Source organism: Muscardinus avellanarius, assembly GCF_963383645.1.
Source record: "Muscardinus avellanarius genome assembly, chromosome: X".
In the NCBI taxonomy this organism is placed as follows: Eukaryota; Metazoa; Chordata; class Mammalia; order Rodentia; family Gliridae; genus Muscardinus; species Muscardinus avellanarius.
In genome coordinates this window covers 8,954,418-8,972,129 of record NC_137792.1, presented here as the reverse complement: position 1 = coordinate 8,972,129, position 17,712 = coordinate 8,954,418, and the positions used below count along the sequence as shown (strand labels likewise).

General features: G+C 40.6%; 1 protein-coding gene across 1 annotated transcript in view; it reads left to right on the top strand.

Annotated features, from left to right (window-relative positions):
- The window catches only part of ASB9 (ankyrin repeat and SOCS box containing 9), a gene marked incomplete at both ends in the record, with an annotated part of 31,061 nt that extends 14,866 nt beyond the window's left edge, over positions 1–16,195 (top strand). The window contains 5 exons of the mRNA XM_080718799.1: positions 5,107–5,214; positions 6,704–6,854; positions 9,154–9,288; positions 11,010–11,201; positions 16,071–16,195. Of these exons, the coding sequence (XP_080574925.1) occupies positions 5,107–5,214; positions 6,704–6,854; positions 9,154–9,288; positions 11,010–11,201; positions 16,071–16,195 (711 nt within the window). The remainder of the gene's footprint in view (positions 1–5,106; positions 5,215–6,703; positions 6,855–9,153; positions 9,289–11,009; positions 11,202–16,070) is intronic.
- Positions 16,196–17,712: the final 1,517 nt, after the last annotated feature.

Here is a 17,712-nt window from a genome sequence, read left to right as displayed (position 1 = left end):
AAGTAGGGTGAGCTTATATTTTGATATATTTAGATATGTGCAAAACCCATAATGCATTGATAAACATCTCTGCTTTCTATTGATGACAGCACTATAATCCGTTTTTACTACTGTCGTTTGTTATCTACACTCATGATTGAAGGACATGCAACATTTCAGGTAGAGTTGAATGAAAAGTGCTTTTGAAAATCCAATTCCATGGACCTAGCTAGATTAAGAAATTCTCCTATAAGAAAATAGTTCCTAAAGAAATATATTATCCTGCATTAAGCCACTATTTTAAGCTGTTTTCTCCATAGTAGCAGCCTATTATAAATAAAAATATTTATTATAACACATAAGTCTAGCTAAATGAAGTTAGTCTGCTTCTCAGATAAAATGAAGTATTTACCCTATTTTGATGGGATGAGAAATGATCACTGGTGCTTTTATATATTACTTGCAAAATTGGGCAGATATTCATTTATATTCAGTATTTATGTGTTTACTGAACATCAGCCGGAACCATGTTTTCATATAAGCCTTATCACATTATTTGAGTGAGTTATCATTGTGGGACCTCAGTTTCTGCCTTCATAAAATGAGCGTTGTAATAGCTACTTTTATCACTGCGCCTCTAAACTCAGCAGCAACCCACACCAAAACTCAGTGGCATAATAAAATAACCATAACTTCCCACTAACGAGTGCTTGGGTCGGCCGCTTTACGCTGGTTTGGATCCAAAGTGTGGGTTGGGTACAACTCTGCTGCACATATCTCTCATCATTTATAGACCACCGGTTCCCCGGGGGATTTTCTTCTCTCAGCAAATGGCTGGAACATAGGTAGGTCAAGCCCAACTATGCAAGAGTACAGGATTTCCCATCTTGGCTTATGGCACATATGCTAATATCCCATTGGTCAAATAAATCATGTGACCAACTCCAAAGTCAAGGATCAAGGAAGTATATGTTTTGTCAACTATGAGGTCATAGAAAGGTTGTGAAGATGCTGCATTACCATAAGGGGAGTAATGAATTGAGAGCCCCAAATGAATCTGTTCTGCTAATTTAAATTTATTTGACCACATTAACTCAGATGATGTATGTAAATTATCCAGACTAGTTACAACAATCACAAATGGCATCTATTTTTATTACAATATATATAGCACTTTAATCAGTGAATACTGAAGATGCTAGTGGCAAGCTAAAAAATGTTTTAGTAAGAGGAATAGGATTCAAATGACTATCAAGCAAAGTGAAAATTTAAAAAAATTCTCATTTGGTCCAAGAAAAGTAAAAAAAGAATACATAGCCATTTATTCTATATCAGCGTGTCATATTAAAAAGTCATCCAAGATTCTTTGTGTGTGTATGTAGTACTGGGAATTCAACCCGGAGGTACCTATGAACTGTACTCCAAGTTCTTTATATATATATTTTTTGAAACAGGGTCTTGCTAGGTTGCTGAGAAGCTTGCTAAGTTGTTTAGGCTATTCTTGAACCTGTGATCCTCCAAGAAACTGGGATTAAAGGCATGTGTCATCACACCCAGGTCAGGAATTTTTTTAGATAATAATGACTAGGAATTACTCCACTTACTTCCCTATTTAGCCTGGGCCAGGCTTCATGTATTGGTGCATTGGCATTTTTTTAAAAAAACTTCTTCAGAACCAAGAAAAGGTCATTTTGATGGTTGTAGGAGAGAGAGAGGCATTTGACACAAAAGGAATACAGCATGAGGAAAGGAACAAAAACACTGATAAGGTAATTTTATTAAAATTAAGAACTCAGTACTTGGAAGGCTGAGACGGGAGGATCATCAGTTCTCGGCCAGCCGCAGGAACTTGTGAGGCTCTCCGCAACTTAGTGAGACCCTGTTTCAAAATAGAGAATAAAAAAGGGCTGGGCTGGGCATGGTGGCGCACGCTTGTAATCCCCGCACTTGGGAGCCCCAGACAGGAGGATCGCGTAGAGACCCTGTTTCCAAATAAAAAACTATAAAAAATAGGTCTGGGAGTGTAGCCCAGAGGTAGAAGGGCTTCCAGGAACCCCAGTACCACCAAAAAAAAAAAAAAAAAAGGGCTGGGGATGTAGCTCAGAGGTAGAATGCCCTGGAGTTCAATCCCTAGTATTGCAAAAATAAAAAAAATTAAGAACTCAATTAAAAGACCATATTTAAAGTAAGGAGGCAAGCTACATATTAGGAGTAAATATTTGAAAACTATTTGTGGTTCTGGGGATAAAATTTATTGCACATATTCAATATGATATATATTAAATATAATATATATTCACTGTGATAACACACACAAAACAACACACACAGTCTAAAATCAGTATAAAAAAGACATGAAACCCAACAAAATTTGAGCATTTTATAAAAGGAAATATCAATTACTCAATAAATAATATGATATATATATAAATATTCTAATATAACTATGATATAAGTTCAATAGGACATATATTCATTATGATACAGTCTAAAATCGATACAGAAAAGACAAGAAACCCAGCAAAAATTGAGCAGCTTATAAAAGGAAGTAACCAATTATTCAATAAACATGTCAAACTGTGCTTATGAGTAGTTGGCATAATACAAATTAAAAGTATAAGACACTAGTATCCTTTTCCCTCCGTAGAAAGTTTAAGTTTGAAAAGACCCATAATACCAAGTGTTGAGGTGGAACTAGAACTCAATTGCGTTGCTTTCTTACGGTTGTCCTTTGCCCGAGTTCTATGCCTGAATCTGTCTTGCAACTACTTGTTATATAACTTTTGCCTAATGTGAAAATTATACCCTCTAGTTGCATTGATAAAGCTGCTTTTTTAAAACTGGTGACTAGCCGGGCGTGGTGACACACGCCTGTGATCCCGCGCTTGGGAGGCTGAGACAGGAGGATCGCACAGGTTCGAAGCCAGCCTCAGCTACTTAGTGAGGCTCTCAGCAACTTAGTGAGACCCTGTTTCCAAATAAAGTATAAAATAGGTCTGGGAGTGTAGCCCAGAAGTAGAAAATCCCCCTGAGTTCCACCCTCAGTACCACAAAAACAAAAACTGGTGATTCTGTGAAAAATATTCTCTTGCCAACAAAATATTTAAATCTTAGGTGTGAATAGCAAAATAAGAAATGATATATTTCTTACTTTGATCAAAACCAGAGTTGGAGCTGGGATAGGGTGGCATACGCCTATAATCCCAGTGCTGGGGAGGCTGAGATAGGAAGATCAGAGGTTGGCAGCCAGCCTCAGCAAATTAGCGAGACCGTCAGCAGCCTAGCAGGACTGTTTCACAATAAAAAATAAAAACAGGCCGGGGGTGTAGCTTATCAGTAGATTGCCCCTCCCTGGGTTCAGTCACCAGTATCAATAAACAACAAAAACAAAACAGAACAAAAAAGGTCAGGATTGGTATTTTTTCCATAAAGGGCCTGGTAGTAGATATTTCAGGCTTCACACACAAATCTCTATTGCAGATATCCAGCTCTGCCATTTTAGTGCAAACATCTTCCATAGACCATGTGAAAATGAATGGGTCAGGCTGTGCTCTGATAACACTTTGATTATGGGCACTGAAATGCTTTGCTTGCATCACAAAGTATTCTTTTGATTTGTTTTCAACCATTTAGCTAGTACCCTATGCAAAAACAGGTTTGTGGGCTGGTCTTGGCTCATGGTCTATAGTTCCCTGATCCCCTTGTTATAATACATACAGAGCTAGGAAGGTCAAGGAAAAAAGTTAAATGTCAGGGAAGAGAGTTTTGGGTCCCTTTGAGAAAAAGAATTGAATGGAAATGGTGTTTTTATTACATACATTATAAAATCCTGTGTACTACTAAATACAGTACTTATATTTAAAAACATTTTATTGGTTAATAGGTCCATTTTAATTTCCTAAAGCAGTCAAGTGCATTTAGTTATCCTAAAAGGTGCATGTAGTGTATTTCTGTGTTCACCTGCAGTTTCAAAATTGCCTTTGAATTGTCTTACAAGAAAAAGCTACTTGTTAATTTGTTAGAATTTAATAATTGCTTGTTAAATCTAGCAATTGAAGCTAAGCTGCCTTGAATATGTTTAAATTGAGAAATATGAGAAACAAAATAATTTAAATGTGTATGTGCAATTATGTGAAATTTAAGAAAGCATGATGATGCCGGCCGTGGTGGCGCATGCTTGTGATTCCCGCGCTTGGGAGGCGGAGACAGGGGGATCGCACAGGTTCGAAGCCAGCTGTGCTGGCGTAAGAGACCCTGTTTCCAAAATAAAAAAGTATGAAAATAGGTCTGGTAGTGTAGCCCGGAGGTAGAAGGGCTTCCAGGAACCCCAGTACCACCAAAAAAAAAAAAGCATGATGATAATGAGATTATTAACCGTATGACTGCGCATCTCCAGGTCAAAAATGGAAAAATAGAATTTGTTGCTTTCTTCAAAGTGACACCCATACCATCTTTCCCCTTTTGGGAGTCCAATCTTGTCCCTCTTTGATGGAAGTAACCACATCCTGATTGCCTTGCTTGGTTATGGTTTGACTTCCTTGGTATGCATTCGAAAACAATATAGGGTAGTTGTGCCTAATTTTGAAAAATTTTGAAGTAATCATTCAGTATGTATTATTTTGGATCTTATTTCTTTTGTTCAACATTACTTTTGCAAGCATCATCCTTGTAGTTGTTTGAAGTTTTAATTTGTTGAGTGTAATATTGCATGAATGTCTATAACAAAGTTTGTTAATTCAGTTGACCGTTGATGGGCATTTGGGTTGTTTTCAGTTTTGAGCTATCATGACTAATACTGTTATGAACTTTCTTCTATGTTTATCTTTGTATATGTCTCTTTACTGCATGCAACCAACAGTGAAATTTCTGGGTTGTAGGTATGCATATCATCAGCTCTAAAAGACACTACCAAATTGTTTTTCTTATTGGAAAACACAATATTCTGTTTTCACTTGCAATGTATGATAGTTTGGGATTTTCATTTAGTATCACCATCAACACCTTAGCGTACTTTCTGATAGTCTATTTAATCTGGAAGAATTGGCATAGTGCTGGAATCATGGCTGAAAACCAACCCCAAGTCACTATTGCTTTTATTCCTGACTCTTCACATTTCTGCCCTCCCAGGGGTGGCCTGTGAACCTCGTCACAGCAGACCGCGTGTCTCCACTCCATGAAGCCTGTCTTGGAGGTCATCTGTCCTGTGCAAATGTTTTAATAGAGAATGGAGCTCAAGTAAGTGAGGCTTAAATTATATCGTAGAAATGAATAATATCTAAGAATGAAAGATGACTCTATCTCTTCTGAATAATTTCAGGCACTTTTGATGAGCCTGATTTGAAATATGAAGAGTGGTGTTCTTGAAGAGTTATTTTGTCCATTAAGCTTGTTTATTTTAGCGATAGGTGAAATACTGAATCATTTTTTTAAAAAGGAAGCCATGCACAGAACCCCTAGCATTTTATCAGACACTACTCATAAATAGCTATTCTTTTTCTGCCTTCATTGCTATGGATGAACAGCAGTGAAATAGTGTAGCAAGCAGGTAGCATTTTGCTGGGGTCGCTGGGAAGACAGAACATCTCTATGTGCAAGCAGCCTTGACTTGTTCATGTAGCAGCAGCGATTGCAAGAGCAGCCAAAGGGGGCAGGCTCTCTTGTTGCATTATATTTGCTACTGTCACATTTGCCCACATGGGCGAGCTCAGATTGAGGTATTGGGTCAACAGTCTCCATCTTCTGATGGAAAGATTAAAAATCCCTATATCGTCAGGGGAAGCTCACCAAGTACCCTGCGTATATAACGTGTAATAAATACTAACACTACTTATTACTTATTATTGTTGGGAGCACATAGGAGTGTTTCTATCATCCATTTCTGATAGGAAGAGAGGAAGTTAAAAAGAGGCTTCCTACAAGAAATGGCATCAAAGCGGAATCTTGAAGGTCCTGCTGGAGTTAGGAAGCTGGATGGTAGGTTAGGGTAAATTGTGGGCTTCCCACCCAATGGGAATAACAAATAGAAAGGCTTGGAAGTGAATTCTTTCAGTCATAGTTTTTATTTAAAAAAGGTAACCGTTAGCTGGGCATGGTGGTACACGCTTGTAATCCCAGCATTTGGGAGGCTGAGACAGGAGGATTGTGGTTCGCAGACAGCCTCAGCGCTACTTAGTGAGGCCCTCTTTCAAAATAAAGAATAAAAAATAGGTCTGGGGGTGTAGGTTGGAGGTAGGAAGCTCCTGAGTTCCATCCCTGGTAATGCAAAGAAAAACAAACAAACAAACAAACAAACAGCTATCAAATTGATCCTAACTTATTTTGAAGTTCATGTTCCTGGGGAGGGCATGGAGGACATAGAGACTTCAGTAACATTTTTTTCTATCTATAAACTATACCTCCAGCCCCCTTTTTTATTTTTTATTTTGAAACAGTCTCGCTAAATTGATGAGGCTAGCCTCGAACCTATGATCCTCTTTCTCAGCCTCCCAACCACTGGGATTACAGGCTTGTGCCATCATACCTAGCTTCCGATAATATTCTTGCTGCCCGACAAAAAGAACCTCACGCAGTTTTTTTTTTAAATGAAAATCCTCTAGAATTTGGTATTTTCTCCCCATTTTATGAGCTGTGGAACTTAAGGCTCAGAGAAATTAAACAGCATCTTGAAAGTGGGTTAGCCTAACTCTCTGTTTGTCTTCAGCCTGGAGTTTCTTTCTATTTCCAGGTGAACGGCATGACTACGGACTGGCACACTCCCTTGTTTAATGCATGTATCAGTGGCAGCCAGGACTGTGTGAATCTGCTTCTGCAGCATGGAGCCAGCCCCCACCCCGAGAGTGATCTGGCATCCCCCATCCATGAGGCTGCCAAGAGAGGTAAATCTCTTTAGAATTTCCGGTTCTCCACGTAGTCCTTTGAGAGACATCTTATTGTTTTTTTTTTTTTTTTTGTGTGTGTGTGTGTGTGTGTGTGTGTGTGTGTGTGTGTGTGCTACTGGGGACGGAACCCAGGAGCATTCTACCTCTGAGCTACACCCCAACCCTATTTTTTAGTCTTTATATATTTTTTTCTTTGGTGGTACTGGGGTTCCTGGAAGCCCTTCTACCTCCGGGCTACACTCCCAGACCTCTTTTTACATTTTTATTTGGAAACAGGGTCTCCTAAGCCAGCGCGCGCGGCTGGCTTCGAACCTGCGCGATCCTCCTGTCTCCGCCTCCCAAGCGCGGGGATGACAAGCGTGCGCCACCACGCTCGGCTAGTCTTTATATTTTTTGAAACAGGGTCTCAGTGAATTGCAGAGGGCCTCACCAAGTAGCTGAGGCTGTCCATGAACCAAAATCCTCCCGTCTCTGCCTCCCGAATGCAGGGATTACAAGCGTGCACCACCGTCTTGGCTTAGAGATCTCTTACTGTTGAAAGAAACAGTAGGGAAGAGTAGGTATATTTTAGCGCAGTCGTTCTCAAAAGTTGGGTCCTGATTCTAGTTGCATCAACATGATGGAGCCTGGAAATGCCATTTTGGGCCACTCCAGCCCCATAGAATCCATAACTATGGTGGTGGGGGACCAGCCATCTGTGTTTGCTTTTTACCAAGCCCTCCAGGTGATTATGATGAGCAGGAAGATTACACTTTTCCCTTTTAGATTATTTGGGATGTTCTGGAACAGAGGCTGGCATATAGTAGCCTGTCCTCTCAATATTTATGAAATACATTGTTGAACCCAGGATCCCATAGAAATCAAATTATTTGACAAAACAGACCATGTTCTTCTACTTTTGGAGCCACACATTCTATTGTTCTACTTTAGGGCCTATAAAGGATGGTATCATCTGGATAGGGTGGTGCACAGCTGTAGTCCTGGTATTTGAGAGGCTGAGACAGGAGGATTACAGGTTGGAGGCCAGCCTCAGCAACTTAGTGAGAACCTCAGTAACTTAACAAGAACATGTTTCAAAATAAAAATGGGGTGGGGGTGTAGCTCAGAGTTAAAATGTCCCTGAGTTCAATCTCCAGTACCACAAAAAGAAAAAAGGGGAGAGGGGAGGAACTCAGATTCACCTAAGTGAAGCAGTTTTTCAATTTGGGGGCACTAGAAAGTGTTCTATACAGTTTAGGATAATTTTTAATAAAGTCATAGGTTTCCTGATAGTATTAATTCTGGGATAGAAGTTAAATTGCAAAGGTTTTTTGTTAGTTTGTTTTCGTTTGGTGGTGCTGGGGAACAAACCCAGGAACATTCTGTCTCTGAGCTACACCCCCAGCCCTTTTTATTTTTTGTTTTGAAACGGTGTCACTGAATTGGTGAGAGGCTTGCCAAGTTACCAAGGCGGGTCTTGAGCCTCCTATCCCAGCCTTCCAAACATCGGGACTACAGGTGTGCACCACCATGCCTGGATAATTGCAAGTTTTACTTTTCTCTGATGTTTATCCTCATCATCTTTATTATCATGATTATACTTTGCCAAGGGGCTTTCTCTTTCCTCAGTGGCTTTCACAGAATGGTTTCTTGTTTAACTGGCCCAACCTATATAATAATCCTCTCTTGAAGCATTAATGTTTCCTTATTAAGAGACATGCTAACTCATCACATTCAGTGGATAAAGTGGTAGAACTAGAGAAATCTAAAGCAGAAATATTTAAAGCATGACATTCTGAACCGAAGCAGGGAGATTCATCTTTCACTATACCTCACTTGCCAGGCTGGCCCCACTTCCGCGGGGTTGGCAGCTTCTTCTGAGCCCGTGCCCAGTGTGGCCTGTTTCTCCCAGGTCTAGCCTTGGTGAGGTCATAAGTTTCCTTCCTTTTCCTGTGGCCCACACTGTAGCCTTTCTTGTCCCAGTCCACTTTCAATCCCTGTTCCTCTCTAGCTCTCCCCAGCTCAGACGAATCACACAACCACAAACAACTGAAAACATCGGACTGTTGCTGGTTACTAACCATGTGTCTAGGAAATTCAAGTGCAGTGCCACCAGTAGCTGCAGATCATATTATGTGGCCAACTTCTTAACTGATAGCAATGCTTAAAGTCATCCCCTATTCTAAGTAAAGGAAATTACTTTCAATCCCTTGATTATGTTGCTGACATATTTAAACACGTAAGAGATGGGGACGCTGCCCCCTCCCGAGCTAAGAGAACGTGTGCAGTAACTGTTGTCACTTACTTTGGGCCGCAGGTCATGTGGAGTGCATAAAGAGTCTTGCAGAGCATGGGGGTAACATTGATCATAACATCAGCCACTTGGGCACACCCCTCTATTTAGCTTGTCAAAACCAGCAGATCGCCTGTGCCAAGAACCTTCTTGAGTCAGGTAAGAAAAAGAAAAAAAAAAAAAGAAGAAAAGAAAATGAAAAATAAATTAAATGTTTTTTGAATATCTTTTTTTAGTAGTTATAGATCATACTGAAGTTCAAAGTGATACAAATGTGCGTGCACACAGCACTCTATATTTCTCTCTGTATTCTACCCTGCTCCCTCTCCTCCCCGCACCTGTTAGTGAGATTGGTAGAGGTAACTTCATATATGGATATAGCGTTATTTCAACTCTTTTCTTTCTCAGCCCTCATGTTTTCCCTCCTGCTTCCTCCAACCCCCTTCTGCTATTCCACTGGTCTCTCTTCTTATTCATGTGAAATCACTTTTGTTTCTATTTTCTCTCGAGCTTCCACATATGAGAGAAAACCAACAACCCTGGACCTTAAAGATCTTTTCTGTTGTAACAGAGGGAAGAGTGTGGGCAATGAGGAGGTTGGGCAAGATCAGAATCAATATTGACTGTTTTCCTCTGGGGAGTTACTGAACACTGTTGAAACTCTAGTTTTCTCATGATGATAATGATGGTGATGATGATACCTCCTCCCAGCACCCTGGTCCTCACCCCGGTCATTATTTTCTCCTTCTTTTCCTTTTCCTCTCTCTCTCTCTCTCTCTCTCGCCAGTCATATGACGAAGCCCTATATAACTTGCAACACTGCTGAATTAGTGCCGGATCTTCCTATTCAGGATTGTCTTCACCAGTTCTCTTTGCTTTGGAAATCAAACTTGCCCCGTTTTTAGCCTGTTATAAATATTCTCCTTGAAAAGGCCTAGAGACTATCATTCCTTACTGTCATCCAACCCCCTTCTCAATACCTGGAATACCATTTCATCACCTCTTTAATTCTATTAGTCCTGCTTGTTTTTTTTAAGACTTCAGGAGTCTCTCCCCATACCTGAAAATTTCCTATTGCCTTCCACTCATTTGGTGGCCATTACTATGAATTAGGATATTCATTCATGTCTTTCCTTTCACCATGGGCAGATTTTCAACTCCTAGCTAGGAAAGCCATATTTGCTTCCCTCAATTCACTTCACATAGATTCTCATTTTGCTAGAGGGACAGCAGCTCAGACAAAGCCATATGTCCCCACATATCACAGTAAGAGCCGGAGTCTGGACTGGGGAGGAGATTTGTCAACAGTGGAGGGGTGGAATTGGTGGAAACGGTCCCTAGAAATATACCTTGCTATTGAAGAGGAGAACTTGGCCACTTTTCCTGTGATCTCGAGATTGGCCATTCCGACCTTGGAAATGCCCCCATGAGTTGGTGCCTTCTTATAGTCTAAATCACAGTCTTAAGTCCTAGGGTTTAAAACCTGTGGTGGCAGTTTAGTGCATGAATTTGGCTGCATAGTGTATATAACATTTCATCATCTAGCCTCACTCTCAGCTCACATTTTAGATTCTATTAACAGAGAATGGGTAGTTTTTGTGCCCCCACAAATTTTCTTATATGTAACACACAAGACATGGGCTCACTGACACATTTTAACTGAATATGGTATATACCTCATGCTCTCCATCTGGTCACACTGTCAAATGGCACTTTTCTCACAATATTCGATGGAATCAAATCATCTTGTGGTTACACAGAATTGCCATGCTCACCATGAATCCCCTTTTGTTAGGGAAATTGAGGCTCAGCGCTTCAAGAAAGGGGATGGTTGGGCTGTGTTCCTTGTCTGACTGTCTTTTGTTCTTGTGACTATTTAGGAGCAAGTGTGAACCAAGGCAAGGGTCTGGATTCCCCTCTGCATGCAGCAGCCAGACTATGCAGTGGGGAACTGGCCCACCTGCTCATGGACTTCGGAGCAGACACCCAGGCCAAGAACGCTGAAGGCCAACGTCCTGTGGACTTGGTGCCTCCAGAGAGCCCTCTGACTCAGCTCCTCTTGCAGAGAGAAGGTGCTACTCCTTTGCCTGAATCTAAGCCCTAATCCATAGAGTTCCTTCGGGCTCTTGTAGGAGGCAGGTACTTACTGAGTTCTGACTTCCAGTTCTGTACAAAATCACTCTGTGCCATCACCAGATGTGATAAAGTCATGACATTTTAGTACTTAACAGGATATAGTGTTGTTTATATTGTAAACAGTCCTCCTACTGTTTCGGCAGGTTAGGGACAGGCTGTTCAGGAGACTCTAAATTCATAGATAGGATAGGCCAGTTTTCAAACAATTCATATATTAAACATTTTTAATATCGAAGTTATTGAAAGCATGCTTTAGAATGATGCTGCAAAAGCCTGTTGGTTATTGTGTGCCACTCCAGGATATCATAGTGTACTACGGACGTGGCAAACTACTAGACATGTGATTTCTGGGGTCAAAATGTAGGGCTTAAGGTAGTTTCTTAATGATTCACACCAATCCAGAGACTTTTACTTCCCAAGCTAACCAATGATAAGTCCGCACACCTCCATAAAGAAGAATTGACACTCTGAAACAAAATAACTGAACACTAGTTTAGTGGTGTGCACTGGAAAAGGGGTGCTTTCCTGAAGCATTGGTCAGGATACAGAGCAAAAACTCCAGGTTGGAAAGACACCCGATTGCAATTCTATTTGCCCCTAGAGGCAGTTGAACAGCAGTGTCAGCATCTACTGTCTTACCAGTGTTTTAGGGGTTGGAAGTTTTTGAAGTAGATCTGCCTACCAGAAGGATTTTGATATCATATTATATTCTCACCACATACTGAAAATTGGGTCTGGCTCTGGCAAAACCGGAAGGTGGACCGAGGAATTCTTCATCCTCCTCGCACTGCTCAAGTCACCAACCTGGGGCACTCCTGTCCTCACACAGGCAGAAGGATCAGCCCAATAGAGATGCCTTGTGCAAAACAGTTGGATCATAACTGAGCAATTCGACTTGCATTTTGATTATTTCTTTTAAAAAAATAATTTCTGTATATACAGGGCCAATTTCTCAGATTTCTCTTTTAGTGCCTTGGGCCTGTAGAAATGTCTTAATTTATTTTAAAATCAGAAGGAAAAAAATAAAAAACCCAACCTGGATATTTATCCTTATACCAACACAGTAGTAAACTATTTTCAATATTACGCATCCATCCATTTATTTTGGGGGGTGCATTACAATTATATCTTAATGAGGTTCAGAGTGATGAAAATAGGCATGCATATAGCCCTTGGTGTGTTTCTCTCTAGATCTCACCCTGTTTTCTATTCCCCCCTACATAATTTTGAAATTGGTGTTGATAACTTTATATATGAACATACCATTATTTGAACTGGTTTATTTTTATTGGGAAAAGGACCCACAGATGTGAAAACACCTCAGGGCCCCTTAAAGTTATAATGTAGGATGTATATAGCTCCTTCTTCAAAAATAAAAGATTTTTAAATTACTTTCACTGGCTCCTTCTTTCCACTTCATTTTCCAAAACCATTCTTAGAGACCTAGGCTACCTTGTATTTCTTTGCTTCACATTTTACATAGTGACATGATAGTATCACAAAGGGTCCCAATAGTTTATAAAGTGCAATTTAGGAGGCTGGGAGTGTAGCTCAGTGGTAGAGCATATGATTAGGGTGCACAAGGCATTGTGTCTGATCTCCTGCACCAAAGATAGGTAGATAGATAGATAGATAGATAGATAGATAGATAGATAGAGTGTAATTTGCTACTCTAGAGATTGAGAGAATCACCAAGTGCTTTGCCTTCATGCTCCACTTTTGGAACTCTGATGAGATTACCTCTCAGTGGACTGGAAGTCCACCAGCAACAGTGCCAAGCAAGTGTTTTGGAAAGTCAGATCTGCTGATTTAACACAACAATTTCTGTCTCTGGGTGTCCCTGTGGATTCAGTCCACCTGTTTCTCTGTGCCTAGGGATGCGACTTAATTAAATTACTATCCTCTTTTCAGTGGTGGTGACAGGAAAAACATCAGATGAAACCCAAACGTGTTCTGAGTTGGCTTTTAGATCGTTGCTAGAAAAGGCAAGGTGTTACTTTCTTTGGAGAGAAGTGGAAAAGAGTCCATGAATATCACTTTCTTGATAAGCATTTAAGGCCATAAGCATTTGCTTATGGTACACAATAAAAACTAAAAATGATTCAGCTTAGCATGACAGGAACCCCAAGCCGCCGAATGCACTTTGACCTCGAAATTTCATGAATGTTGCTAAGGGAAACAAACATCAAGGCCCAAAGGAATATTCCCAAAGGAATTTATACATATACAATTAGCTCATTTTATTATTGAGAAAATTAAACCTCCTGAATGTTTGCAGGCTTAACAAGTGGCTACCAAGCTGTAGTGGATTTCCATCTCTGCGTATGTGGAATTAGAGCTACGGTTCTTTTATACCTGGTCCTACATGTAGCATAGAGCAGGCAGTTAGTACCAGTAGTCACACTGAGATTACTCTGATGTCCTATTTGTAATTCTCTGTCAGGCTTACTCTGAGGTCCTGTTCTTCATAATGTTTCATCAGTATCTCCTACAGTTGCCCAAGCAGTGTATCCAGCATGTGTGATCAGTCACATCCTTCAACAATCTTTAGTGAGGTTAGATTAAGTTCTGTTTCCTCACAGTGTACTTTGTGCAGTCTGTTAGTATAGTCCTCTAGTTCGCTGGATATAACCTGAAAGGTGTTCTAAATTCCAACAAGGCCCTTCCGAAAGTGCTTTCCTTTGGGCCCAATTAAAAATCTCCCATTCAAACCAAGTGTGGTGGCATATGCCTGTAATCCTGGTACTTGAGAGGCTGAGACCAGGAGGATTGCAAGTTGGAGGTCAGCTGTGACAACTTAGTGAGACCCTGTTTCAAAATAAAAAGGGCTAGCCGGGCGTGGTGACGCATGCTTCTAATCCCAGCATTTGGGAGGCTGAGACAATAGGATCTGGGTTTGCAGACAGCCTCAGCTACTACTTGGTGAGGCCCTTTGCAACTTAGTGAGACCCTGTTTCAAAATAAAGAATAAAAAATAGGGCTGGGGGTGTAGCTCAGAGGTAGAATGCCCCTGGGTTCCATCCCCAGTACCGCCAAAAAAAAAAAAAAAAAGGCTGAGGATGTAGCTGAGAACTAGACCTCCTCTAGTTCAATTCCCAGTGTACTCCCACACATAGATCTTGCATTCATTTCTTTGACATTTTTGCATATATATATATATATATATATATATATATATATACCTTTGTTTGTTCTCCATTACCAGAGAGATATGTAACTCAGTTTACTCTGTTCATGGTGAGGCTATAGGAAAATAGAGGCCCTCGTATCCTTTGATTCTGTCTTCAACCATGGCCACATCATAAAATGACCTGGGGTTGATGCCTTTAAAAAATCGAGATGTATAAGCCCTAGCCAAACTAATCAAAGCGTTGTATAAAGTCTTCTCACCTCATACAAATCTGAAGTGCACCATGAATTGAGAGCTGCTGTTTTATGGAATTCTTTCAGGCATATAGTTTTCATTAGAAGAAAAAAAAAAGCAACCCTTAGCTGGGCGTGGTGGCGTACACTTGTAATCTCAGCATTTGGGAGTCTGAGACAGGAGCGGCGTGGTTCGCGGCCAGCCTCAGCTACGTAGTGAGGCCCTTTGCAGCTCACTGTTTCAAAATAAAGAATAAAAACTAGGACTGGGAGGGGTAGCTCGGAGGTGGAATGCCCCTGGGTTCCATCTCCAGTACTGCAAAAAAGTAAAAAAACAACCCAAAGAATTTCCATTGCCATTTGATGCAAAGAGTGGGTGTGGGAAATCATTCCCCATTCTCTTACCATATAACAGGGTTACTTTTACCCTATAATAGGGTTTCTCAACCTCAGCACTATTGAGAGTTTGGGCCAGTTGGTATCCATCCTGTGCAGTATATGATGTTTAGTTGCATCTTTGGCCTCCACACACTAGATGGCAGTAGCACTTTCCCCAAGTTGTGATGAAATGACTCTTGACATTGCTCATTGTTCCTTGGGGAGCAAAATACTCCCCCTCCATCTGCCCACGTTTTGAAAACTACCACCTTAAACTAGAATTTTTTTTTTTTTGGTGTTTACTGGGTAAGGTTTGTGCTAGTTTCCTTTTCACCTGTGAGTTGAAACTTCGAGCTATCTCTGAATACACTATATAAGAGTTAGTATGACTTAATATTATGACTTATGATTCACTCATAGCTTATTGTCATTGAATAATTTAAAAACTGCCAAAATTATTCAATAGGCACACTCGCATCTAGAAATATGACCTTATGCCTGGCGTGATGGCGCACGCTTGTAATCCCCGCACCCGGGAGGCGGAGACAGGAGGATCGCGCAGGTTCGAAGCCAGCCGCGCTGGCTTGAGACCCTGTTTCCAAATAAAAATATATAAAAAAATAGGTCTGGGAGTGTAACCCAGAGGTAGAAGGGTTTCCAGGAACCCCAGTACCACCAAAAAAAAAGAAAAAAGAAAAAGAAATATGACCTTATTTTTAGAGGCAAAAGGCAAGAATGCCGTGAAACATGGATTTTATTTGCATTATTCGTGCGGCTCTGTAATTCCCAAGTTAGTTTCCTTAAGCCTCTGTTAGCGAGGCTAAGCTTTAAATTTCTTTCACTCTGTTCTAAATTAAAACCCAATGAGCTTATTTCAGTTAGATACCAGAAAAGAGAACAAGGTCCAAAAATTCCTCCCATAAAAAAACCAGAAAATTGTCTCAAACAGTAGTATATTATTTCCTTATAACGATGTTATATCTAGTATGCTCAAAAAAGAGAGAGGCAAAGCAGTCTGAGATCGATGAAAGCAGTGTGAGCCTTGTCTTATGATCTTTCCCCAGGGCCTCCTTCTTTGAAGCAGTTATGCCGCCTGAGAATCCGGAAGTGCTTTGGAATCCAGCAGCATCATAAGATAACTGGGCTCATCCTCCCGGAGGACCTGAAACGCTTTCTCTTACACCTTTAATTGTGTCAAGGGAATGGATTTACAAGCAACAGAAAAACATTGAATGTTGTAGGCACTAGAATTTTTTATACTAACATAACTATTTTGCATATTATTTTCCGCATGCATATAGACGTTATTGCCACAATCATAGTGTATTTATTGTACTTTCCATCTTATAGACACATCCATGTTTCTACATAGTCTTTCGAATAATCATTTTAGTGGCAGTACACTTCAATATATTAGCCCACTTTCATCTTTGACATGTACATCTTTCCTAATTTTTTGCTATTGTTAATAATGCAGACATAAGCATCTTGATACATTTACCTTTTTGCAAAATTATTCTTTAGTTTAAAAGCCTATGAGTAAAATTTTTAAAATAATTTTTTATTGGTGCATTGTAGTCATACATTTCAATGGCATAAAAAACTTGTGGAGATATACACGCACACATCACCCAATTAGCTCCTACCCAATCTCTAACCCCTTCCTCCCCTTCCCTCCTACCCATGCTTGGCTTCCTGATTGACTTTGATATGTTTAAGCACATCATGTGCTTTAAAGAGTGTCCCTTATCCTCCTTCTTATCCCCTCGGATATGTCACCTTAATCGCTCTATAGGGTCCCTTCTTCATCTAGAGTTCCTCCTGTTACCCATTTCTCCCTAATATTTTGCACTTTAAGAAAAGCATCCAATTTCTTATTTTTTGTGACGTTTCACTGTAAATGTAATAAGATTGTTTTCCCTTATGGCTGGGCAAAATTCCATTGTGTACATATCCCATAGTTTTGAAATCTACTCATCCGTTGAAGGACATCTTGGCTGGTTCCACAGTTTGGTAATGATGAACTGTGCAGCTATGAACATGGTTGTTCATGCATTAGTTTGGTATTTTGGTTTTCAGTCTTTTTGGTAGATACCCAGAGGTAGTACTGCTGGATCATATGGTAAGTTTGTTTTCCTCATTCTGAGGATCTTCTATACTGTTCTCCAAAGTGGTTGCACCAACTTGCAATCCCACCAACGATGTATTAGAGCTTCTATTTCTCCACATGTATTCCCACTTACTGAAAACCTGAAAGCCAGAAGGTGAGTAACTTGGACAAGATAATCCACTCACAACCAATTTTTTCTAATAGAGGTCACTTGGATCTGGAAATCTGCTGAGAGATTAGGTGAGACAGCAGCAGCTTCTATTGCTTCCTGACCACACAGCTGAAGAAACCTTCTGGCCCTTTGTTGTGGAGCAGGCCCCAGTTCCAGGCCTGCCACACAACAGGCTCTGGGCCTGGCTGGGCTGGCTCCAGACCCAGCCTCACCCCGCAGTAGGCTCCGGGTCTAGCCTTGCTGGCTCCAGACCCAGCCATGCCCCGCAGCAGACTCTGGGCCCGGCCTCGAAAATAAAGTTCAGTTCAAAGAGCTTGGCTAGTTTTTTTTTCAGTTGAATTTTTATTAAAACACACAGTATGTTATATTATTGGTTAGAAAGGCATAAGGATCCCCCCTTCTGCCCGCAAGACAGGGTCTAACA